General features: G+C 38.4%; 1 protein-coding gene across 1 annotated transcript; it reads left to right on the forward strand.

The window, feature by feature from the left end:
• Positions 1-1,814: 1,814 nt before the first annotated feature.
• Positions 1,815-6,448, forward strand: LOC148063648 (semaphorin-4E-like). The gene is made up of 11 exons (XM_087811787.1): positions 1,815-1,905; positions 2,185-2,360; positions 4,096-4,158; positions 4,235-4,333; positions 4,755-4,854; positions 4,927-5,037; positions 5,133-5,284; positions 5,505-5,683; positions 5,761-5,917; positions 6,015-6,237; positions 6,321-6,448. Exons 1-11 carry the CDS (start codon positions 1,815-1,817, stop codon positions 6,446-6,448), a joined length of 1,479 nt encoding a protein of 492 aa, XP_087667913.1.
• The last annotated feature ends 4,312 nt before the right edge of the window (positions 6,449-10,760 follow it).

A 10,760-nucleotide genomic window follows, 5' to 3' on the forward strand; every position in this document is an offset into this window, starting at 1 on the left:
AGAGCAGGCACTGCGTTGTCAGGGATGCTCAGGGCGTTGAGATTTATCGAATTCTGGGGCATAACAAGACACCATTAGCACTGAAATCTACCTCGCACTGTAGTAGACACATACCTCTTCGTCTTCTTGACCATTTTGAACGTTGCAATGTCCTCCTCTGCATAATTTCCAAGCCACTAACGACCCCACTTCAACATTAAGATATTTTGGGTTATTGAAGTAATGTAACATTGATGACACAAGAACTACTTAAAAACATATATATAAAGTTATTATAAAGTTATCTACTGAAGTGAATGACACACATGATATCATAACGTTTCAAAGGTCCAGTTTACTGAGCTGACATTTTTTTATACCCTTGTCAGGTTAACCATAAAAAGTACGGTTAACTCTGAGGTATTTTGCCCTGTGGAAAACTAGCCACATAACATTCTGTTCATGAACTTAATGAAGTGACGGTGGATTGAATTTACACAGAGTCACCACAAGTAGGACAGAGATGATGATGGCAGCGAGGAAACCGACTTTATTGCTAGAATCCCTATTTGCCACCAGGATGATTAGAACTGTGGCTGTGCAGGAAGCTCCACTGGTATCTACAAAGATAAATACATTCATATATATTATATCTATATATTTTTAATATTAAAATCTCATTACAAAATCATTCCAACCCACATAGAAGCTTTTTTCAAACCAACTCACAACAATGTTTACCCATTCACACACAATCACCCAACTGATGTGACTAAGCTGTGACAGCATGATGTTCAACATGAAAGCGTGGAGTCTTGATGAGATGTCCTAAAGCGCTCTCTAAACGAAGTTGTAGGGCTTTGTACAGCAGCCATAGATACAGCCGAGGAGAGCGTCAAGTGGGGGATTCCTTGAACCACCAGAACGACGTTATTCACTTTCTTCAACTAGACGGGCATCTTTTGCTTGATCCATTTCCGTTTGTTCTATTGGTTGATTTTTAGAAGCGACTATTTTATGAGGATATTACAATTTCTTTACTTTTTAAGGTTTGAATAAGGTAAAGCTCTTACTGTAGCGGCACTGACTGATATTGACGAGCCATCTCTTCAACTGATGATGAGCACCTTGTTTATTGAAGTTGAAGATTTGAAGTATAAATGGATCTCAGCATCACAAAATATATGCAATAATATTTAAACAAAGAAAACAATAATTTCCTTTAGCAAAACCGTATTAGCACTCTTACTTATTAACTTTAGCATTAACACAAATCAAACCAAATACTACACACTTTTTTTATACATATATAATATATGTGTATACATATATATATATATATATATATAGAGAGAGAGAGAGAGATAAATAGATATATAGATATATATATATATCTATATATATACACATATATTATATATGTATAAAACCATGTGTAGTATATAGATATATAGATATATAGATATATAGATATATAGAGATATTAGGACAGAAATGTCCTAACCATAATATGTATACAAAATAATATATAATAATATATAATATATATACACAAAAAAGTTTGAAAAAAACATTTTTGATTGAAGTTGCTTTTTTTTATATATTTTTTAATGGAAGTCATTTTTTTGTTATTGAGTAATAACCTCCATTCATATGTCACTGCTGCCAAACAGTACAACAAAGTTAAGGCAGTCACTGTCTTTGATCTTTTATGCCTTTATTACGTCACAGCTTTTTAGTCTTTAAAGCCTTTGTTCCTTTAATTTTAACATCATATATACAGTTGTGTCCATCCAAGTTCTATTTAGACATTTGTTTGGAGGAGAAAAGTAATAATGATTCTAGAGTTCACTTTCTTCGGACTTCTGCTGCCGGCCCTGGCCTCAGCACCGGACCCTGTCCCTCGCAGATTTGTGCCTTATGACAGTAAGTTACACTCATTACTTTGTTCTTGATACATTAGTCCAGTAGTTTATTCATCTTTAATGATACATTAGTCCAGTAGTTTATTCATCAATAATGATACATTAGTCCAGTAGTTTATTCATCAATAATGATACATTAGTCCAGTAGTTTTTTCATCATTAATGATACATTATTCCAGTAGTTTATTCATCTTTAATGATACATTAGTCCAGTAGTTTATTCATCATTAATGATTAATAGTCCAGTAGTTTATTCATCAATAATGATACATTAGTCCAGTGGTGTATTCATTATTTATCTTCTACCAAGGTGACAATAATCGCACGTTTCATGAGGAGGGAGTGTTGGACTACTCCACCATGCTGCTGAGGGAGGACCTGGGCCTGCTGATGGTGGGTGCCAGTGGGATGGTGTACGCCCTCGACCTCAACGACATCACCAAGAAAAATGACTCAGTAAGAACTTTTTATAGTGTATTATATTATATTATATAAGGTAAGGTAAGGTAAGGTAAGGTAAAACTTTATTGATCCCTCAGGAGGTCTCCTTTGGGAAATTGTTTTTTACCAATAGCCAGCAATTTTTCATAAACAATAAAAAATAATACATAAAAAATAAAATAAGAAGAACATAAAGAGGAAGAACAAGCTGACACAATCTAAGTCTAAAGACAAAGACAAAGAACATAGGTCAAGGAAAGAAAAAAAACAAAGACAAAGATACAAAGACTAACATGGAACAGAACATCCAGATACTTTCACTCCACTCCTGCCCCCGAACTCAGAATTGTACAATTTAATAGCCCGAGGGATGAATGAGTCCCTGAGTCTATTTGTTTTGCACCTGGGTAGGAGCATTCGTGCACTCATTCTGCTTCTCTGCTCACTGATGACAGTGTTCAGAGGATGACTGTCATCATCCATGATGGACAGTAGTTTGTTCAATGATATCCTCTCAGCAACTGTCACCAGTGAGTCCAGCTTCATTCCAACCACAGAACCAGCCCTCCTGATCAACCTGTCCAACCTGTTGACACTCCTCTTGGACACATTTCCACCCCAACACACCACAGCATAGAACAGGACACTGGCCACCACAGACTGGTAGAACATGCAGAGGAGCTTCTTGCAGATGTTAAATGATCGAAGCCTCCTCAGAAAGTACAGTCTACTCTGAACCTTCTTATACACATGGTCTGTGTTGCAGGACCAGTCCAGTTTACTGTCCATCCACACACCGAGGTACTTATAGTTGTCCACTATCTCCACCTCGTCGCCTCTGATGGACACTGGACGTGGCTTTGTCCTGGACCTCCCGAAATCCAAGACCAGCTCCTTGGTTTTTGAGGTGTTCAGCTGCAAGTGGTTCCTCTCACTCCAGTCCACAAAGTCACGTATCAGACTCCTGTACTCGTCTTCGCTGTTGTCCCTGATGCATCCAACAATGGCAGTGTCGTCAGCATACTTCTGGACGAGACTCAGCTCTGAGTTGTAGCAGAAGTCTGAAGTGTAGATGGTGAAGAGGAGAGGGGCCAGTACTGTCCCCTGAGGTGCTCCTGTACTGCACACCATAGTGTCAGACTTGATGTCCTTCAGCCTGACATACTGTGGTCGATCAGTAAGATAGTCCGTAATCCAGGAGACCAGACCAGGGTCCACATGCATCTTAGTCAGTTTGTCCTGCAGCAGAGTGGGTTGGATAGTGTTGAAGGCACTAGAAAAGTCCAGGAACAGGATTCTCACTGAACCGCTTCCTTTATCCAAGTGGGAGTAGGTCCGATGCAGGAGGTGAAGGATGGCATCTTCCACACCAACTGCTGGCTGGTAGGCAAACTGCAGGGGGTCTTGCGCGTGCTGGACTTGTGGCGTGAGATGTTTGAGGACCAGCCGCTCCAGTGTCTTCATCAGCTGCGAAGTCAGTGCCACCGGTCTGTAATCGTTCAGCACATAGTCACTGTATTCACTATAGTGAATCTTTGGAAAACTTTACACCTTCCCCTCGATTCTTCTTTATAGTCAAGATTGTCTTCATTGGTTCTTTTTCCCTTTTAACTTATATTGTCTCAAAACTTGAGCTTTCCTTACTTCAATAAAATGTGAATTAATTCCTGTTACAATGAGCATAAATCATCGAACCAAGCATTACTTGAACTATTTACTATAAATCGTTTAAATAATTTGTTATATTTAGGTCCAATGGGATGTGCCACCAGCAGAGGTCACTGCTTGTGGATTTAAGGGAAAGGATCCAGTAGTAAGTTGAATTAAAAAAAAATGTGTATGAAAGAAAACTTGGTGAAATAATCACATTTTGTCTTACACATTTTTAGATTCACTGCAGAAACCAGATTAAAACTCTGCTGAAAAGACAAGACAACAAGATGTATGTGTGTGGAACCAATGCTTTCAACCCAAAATGTGACTACATGGTGAGAAATGTTTACTTTAACAATATGATTTGAAAGGATGTCACAGATTAACTTATTAAAAACTGCATATGCCCCAGTAAGTATGTTGTTTAAAAAAGGAAAATTCATTATTGAATAAATACACAATATTTATACAAAAATACAAATTTATGAGGAATGTTAATGTTTAAACGGCTTTGCTCGAGTCCGCCAGCCAGTGACTATTTTATTTGCTACACACAAAATCTGTTATCCAGTCACGGAAGCTTATGATAGAGCAGTGTGGTGTTTTTCTTTCTTAGTGAAAAAAGCTACAACAACTTTAAACTATTAATACGCAACAATAAAAATGATCTTATATGTATTATCGTGTAAGAGCAGTCAAGTGTTTTGTTTAAAGATTGCCCACAAACAAATGTGTTTACACATTTATCTCTTGTAGTCGTACAACGATGGAAAATTGACTCTTGAGAACCAAATAAAGTCCGGTAAAGGACGTTGCCCGTATGACCCCTTCGAAAGATCAGCCTCTCTCATGCTAGGTGAGCAGAATGTTGTACATCTGAACTCCTTTTCTACAGCTTCTTTTTTTAAATTGCCTTTTACTTTTCAAGACAATGATCTGTACTCGGCTACATCAGTGAACTTTCGAGCGACTGAGTCTGTCCTGATGCGGCGTTCCACAACCTTCATTCGAACTGATTATAGAAGATCCTGGTTTTATGGTGAAGTTACATTTCATAAAGTTTTTATCATTACTTGTTGCATGTGTGCTATTTTACTGATTAACATGTTTCTCTTATTTCAATGTGATTAACAGACCCTGAATTTGTTTCCCTGGAGATGATGCCTGAGAGTCAAAACAGTGTCACCGGAGATGATGACAAGATCTACTTGTTCTTTAGTGAGACAGCAATGGAGTACGATAGCTACAAGCAGGTGCTTGTTAGCCGGGTTGCTCGAGTCTGCAAGGTAAGAACAAACAGAAGGGCAACTTGCGATTTCAAGAGGTGGTTACTAAGGTCAGTCTCGTTAAGCCTGAAAACTGCAATTCCAAGATGGCCATGACCGTTTACCTACAGATGGTTGACTTGAAGTCCATATTTTATACAGTCCACAGGAAAACAACTGCCTTGTCCTCCAACCTTAGCACAAATACCTTCAACGTTCAAGCATTTTTCTGATGTTTCAGGGCGATCATGGAGGTCTGAGGACTTTGCAGGACAAGTGGACATCATTTGTTAAAGCAACACTAGAATGTCCAGTCCCTGACTCCAAACTGCCGTACATCATCCAGGATACATTCCGCTGGTGTGACCCCCAAAAAGACTGGAAGTCATGTTTGTTCTTCGCTGTCTTCACATCACAGACGTATGAAGATTTAACATTGGGACATAATTTGATTTGTTTCCTTTCCGATGTGAATTAATCTCAAATGTATATTTCAGCTCCTCGAGAGAGATTTCTGCTGTGTGTGCGTACCGTGTGTCAGAGATCAGCAGGGTTTTAGCTGAAGGAAGATTCATGACGGAAGGACTGGTAAATGGAATTCATTCTAAATGGGTACTCCACAACGGAATATTGCCAGTGCCTCGTCCTGGTTCGGTAAATTAACCCCCTTTTATATGCAGATCATTTTGATTAAACTTGCCAGGACTTCTTAAGTTTTGATAACCATTGCTCCTCTCTTTTCCATCTCTAGTGCATCGATGATGCTGCACGTAACGCCAGTATCACTCAGAGTTCTGACCTTCCTGATAAAACTCTCTTGTTTATTCAAAAAAATACACTTATTGGTGAACCAATAATGCCAATAGGAAAGAAAACTTTACTGATTAGAAAGGGAATCAAATTCACACGGATAGTCATTGACCAAGTTCAGTCGGTGGACGGTGACAACCATCATGTGATGTTCATTGGGACAGGTGTGTATATGTGACAGGATGTAATGAATAATTGTATAAATACATGTGTAATTGTTCGCCACATTTACATCTTTTAATATAAGAGGGGGGAACCATCGTGAAAGCTGTGAACTATGATGGAGAGATGTTCGTCATTGAGGAGGTTCAAGTCTTTAAGACCTCAGAGCCCATCAAGATTCTCAAGTTCTCCAATGTCACGGTAATGTCATGACAGAGTGTTGAGCTTCATGTTGAGTTCAATCCCTGAAAATATTCTTTTTTTTCTGATGTGCAGCGTCAGATCTACGCAGGCTCAGACTCTGGAGTAGTACAGATGTCCCTGTCCTCCTGTGGAAGATCTTTGACTTGCATGGACTGTGTTCTTGCCAGAGACCCTTACTGTGGCTGGGACCACGCTGCTGGCAAATGTTCAACTCTTTCTGCTACACAGAGGTGAGTATCTGTTGGGGGATTGCCCATCTCTGCTGCTAATACATTGAACTTATGATTGTGCATCTCTAGAGATCTGATTCAGAGTGTCAAAGATGGCAACGCCTCTCTCTGTCCACAAGGAGGTGAGTAAGGCAAACATGTTGGATGTTTTGGCTTCCCTATTATAAATAGTTCTGATAAGATATGCATTATTTCAGCCTCGTTTTCAGCGCCCGTCCAGAAAGTGATACAAGCCAAACCTGATTTGGGGTCCTTGAAGCTTCCCTGCTCTTCAGAGTCAATGCTGGCAACAATCATGTGGGAGAAAGATGGAGTCCCTCTGGTCCCTTCATCTCAACATCTGCACCAACAAGATGGACTGCTCATCATAAGTGTCTCACACGCTGACACCGGTAACTACAGCTGCCTGTCTGTGGAGCGATCGAAGGGAGATGAGTACAGCACAACTGTTGTCCAGTACAATGTTGTCACCTTAGACTTTGAAGAATCTGAATCCCAGAATAATGATGCCATCAGCATTGTTAATAATATTGTTTTGGTGCTGCTATCCATGTTTCTCTTGGGCCTTTTGACATGGAACATATTCAAAGGCCACCTATTCAAGTCACTTTCATGTAGGAGGAGTCGACAACAAACGCCTGCAGTCTTTATTATACAGGTTTAATGTTTGTGAGGTTTGATGATCATAAGCAGATGAAGACTCATAGTTTCTCACCTCTATAAAAAATGGACCTTAAAAAGGTTTTAGTTAATACTTTTAAGATCTTTTGGAGTTCTATATCAAACTAATGTTGTAACTTAATTTATTGTAAATAGTTCAACTATGCTTAAGTATCATTTATACACAATATACAACACAAAATAGTATCAACAGAATTTTGATTTATTTTTTTCAGGTTAGTTGTTTCAATTCTGTTAATAAAGTGCAGGTAATACAACCCTTTGTTATAACTATTTTGTGGTATTTCTAAGATGAACCTCAACTTGTAATTAACATTGAACAACACGTGTAATGTCTACCTTTATCTTGTTTTTTTAAAGTTTAAAAGCAGAAAAGGATGTTGTGTTGCTTAAATATTATTAATTTTAACATATATATCTTGTCTTGTGTTTCATGCACATAATAATATTTTCCTTGAAACCCTAATAAAATCATTTTCTTGAAATACTGTTTTTTTTCTATACATGTTGGTATACTTTACTATTGCAGGTTATGCAAATATGCATTTCATATTTTCATTTGAACAACTTTATGACATTGGTTAAATATTAATATATTAATATTACATTAATAGTTTTTTCTGGTTTCATTTCAGCATTTTATTTTGGTAAACTGTATTTTTTGTTTCTCGCAAAATCACTTCTTATTTCTGACATTTCCCTCCATACTTAACTTGAAATTTTCCAATTCAGCTTTATTAACAAATATCTTGGGTCCTTACTACTCATTTGGCCCCAAAACATGAGTTGTTTTTTCCGCTGTAAGTGAATTGCTAGAAAGAAAGTCTAATTTCTCTCTTTTTCTTCCTCCATTCTAAAGATGAATTGAAGTATATATTCGAATGACATCTCAACAACATGAGTTTATTTTATTAAGAGTATTTATTTACACAACTCTGTTCTTCAATTGAGCCGTTAAACATAAACATTATTTGACAACAGTATAAAAAAGGCCTAAACTATCAGACGTTGCCTCAACCGAAAGTTCAGAGAGGTTACTTGGCCCCCCCAGTTGGCTAAACATGATATATCATTTACAAAACAAACACAAGTATACTGTTATTTTTTTTTCGGCATTCATGCATTTAATAAAACAAAAATAATGATGAACATTTATGGTTAACATCCAATTTTTGTATTCAAACGTCATTTTGTTTACGGCTTCATCGTCTATAGTGGTACCTCTTGAAGTGGAACCACAGCTGAAAGATACCATTTTAAAACTGGCATCTGAAAACATGACGGTGAGAGTACTCCCACTCTCTGTTCACGATCTTAAATGCGATATCCTCGTACGGTGGCCCAGCATGGAATCTTAAGATGCCAAAGTCCTTGTTGTCGGGACTGGGCTCTAGAAAGTACTGCGGGGTCGAGCGCTTGTCCTTGTTGTCGGGACTGGGCTCTAGAAAGTACTGCGGGGTCGAGCGCTTGTCGATCAGATCTGGGTAGAAGATATTGAACTTGTAACCTTGAACAATCTTGGGTGGCGGGTTGTCAAAGTCATAATGCGTCTGGTTATATTTGTTCCACTCGAAGCCAGTGTGTACTCGGTTAAAGAATCTCGGCTTCCTGGGTCGGTATTTGTCAGCCCACAGGTACATCTTCCCTGTGACTGGGATCTCCACGCTGAACTGGGCTTCGTTGTTATCCATTCCCTGTTTGGCTTGATGTACAAAGAAGTCCTCGGCACTCTCACTGGCGTCACCTAACAGAAAGACAGGAAAAAGTCAAGCTTGAAGTAAGTTGTGTAACTTTATATGACAGACAGAACGAGGATGAGGCAGACACACAACCTTATGATACTGTGTGCCATTCGTACCTGTGACCTGCAACTGTCTACGTGCTAGCTGCAACTTGTGCGCATCTTCCTCTGCCGTTATCGTGTGTGTGTCGAGCGGCATCTCCGATGAAGTCAGAAGAGCTGGACTGTAGCGACCGGAGTCATACTCTGCTTGGCTTTGCTGGATAAGATCTTCCTCCGTCAATACAATTCTCCTCTTCTCCCTTGTCTTCATCCTTCTTTCCTTCCTCGTCTTCAATCCCTCTGTTAGTGCTGGTTGATGTTGATGGACCAGGCTCATCATTCTCCTGTCCACTAGCTTCATTCACAGTTCTACCAGTTGATGATGAAAGGCTGGAATCTTCTCTGCTCCTGCTGTTTCGAAAACAAAAAATGTTTGTAAAGGATGAGGAGTATTATAATAATATTCATTTTAATATGGTGCCATCCTACAATTTAAAGACACCTTCAAAAGGCCATAAAGAAGTTCATTTTTCTTCCGTGAAGGAACATGCATTCAAACCCAATTGTGTCAAGACTCAAATTTGACACAATTATTGTCGTACTAGGACACAAACAAACTTACTCAATGCTCTCAGTCACTGGTTCATCCTTGATGATGGGGAACGATGGTTCGCTTTCCACTCCCTGTTCTTGTTTCAGCCTGAACAGCTTTTGGCGAAGCACATCCTGGTGTCGCTCTCTCAACCTGTAATCATTCATTGATAAACACATTTTAGTTTTTTGAAAGGGTTGAGACCTTGGGTTAGAAATGTAATTATTGAATAAGCGGAAGGTGTGGACCTTGCTCTCGCCATGTAGACGCGGACCTGTTGCAACAAGCTCTCCCAGTAGCCGATGTCGAGGTTAGATCCACCAGCTCGGATTTTCGTCTCGATGTTCAGATGTAGAGCCTGCAGTTGGCTGTATGTCTTACCTTTAAATACTATCTGAACATCCGTGCTTACAGCTGTGTTTATGCCTAAGACAATGATTATTTAACATGAATTAAATATGAAAGATTATCAGTTAATCAAGTGACTATTTGAAATGTGTGTTAAATCTAGATGATTGATTACAGTAAAGTTGTCATTTCCTTACAATATATTATTTGGATCAATTTGAGGATATATCTTCAATCCCTCCTTTGACCTCTGAAACCAGAGGTCAACCTTAAAATGTAAGGCTCAAATAAACTAATCAGACAGATCAGGTTGAGAGTTGAGGAGGCCACATCTGGCTCCACAGTTGTTTTTAATTTAGGTTCCTAATTTAAACTATTAGTACAGAGAGATAAGGAGAAAATAAATTCTGAAAAAACATAACTTCCTTATAGAAAAGTACATGTAAATAATGAATACACTTGTTGATTGTTGAATATATATTGAAGTTCCCCTTATAAAATACAAATATGTCAACATTGTTAACTTTAGTTTAACTTCCGTTTCATCAATTCCAGTTATTTTTTTGCTTTGTGTGTCAAACCCATCAGGAGAGCTGTCGCTTTCCAAAAAAATGACATTTTACTTTTATATGAATTACAGTAATTTACATTTCACACCTCAACATTTATTAATTCATTTAAATGTAG

Source organism: Callionymus lyra, chromosome 16 (genome assembly GCF_982586985.1).
Source record: "Callionymus lyra chromosome 16, fCalLyr1.hap1.1, whole genome shotgun sequence".
Classification (NCBI taxonomy): domain Eukaryota; kingdom Metazoa; phylum Chordata; class Actinopteri; order Syngnathiformes; family Callionymidae; genus Callionymus; species Callionymus lyra.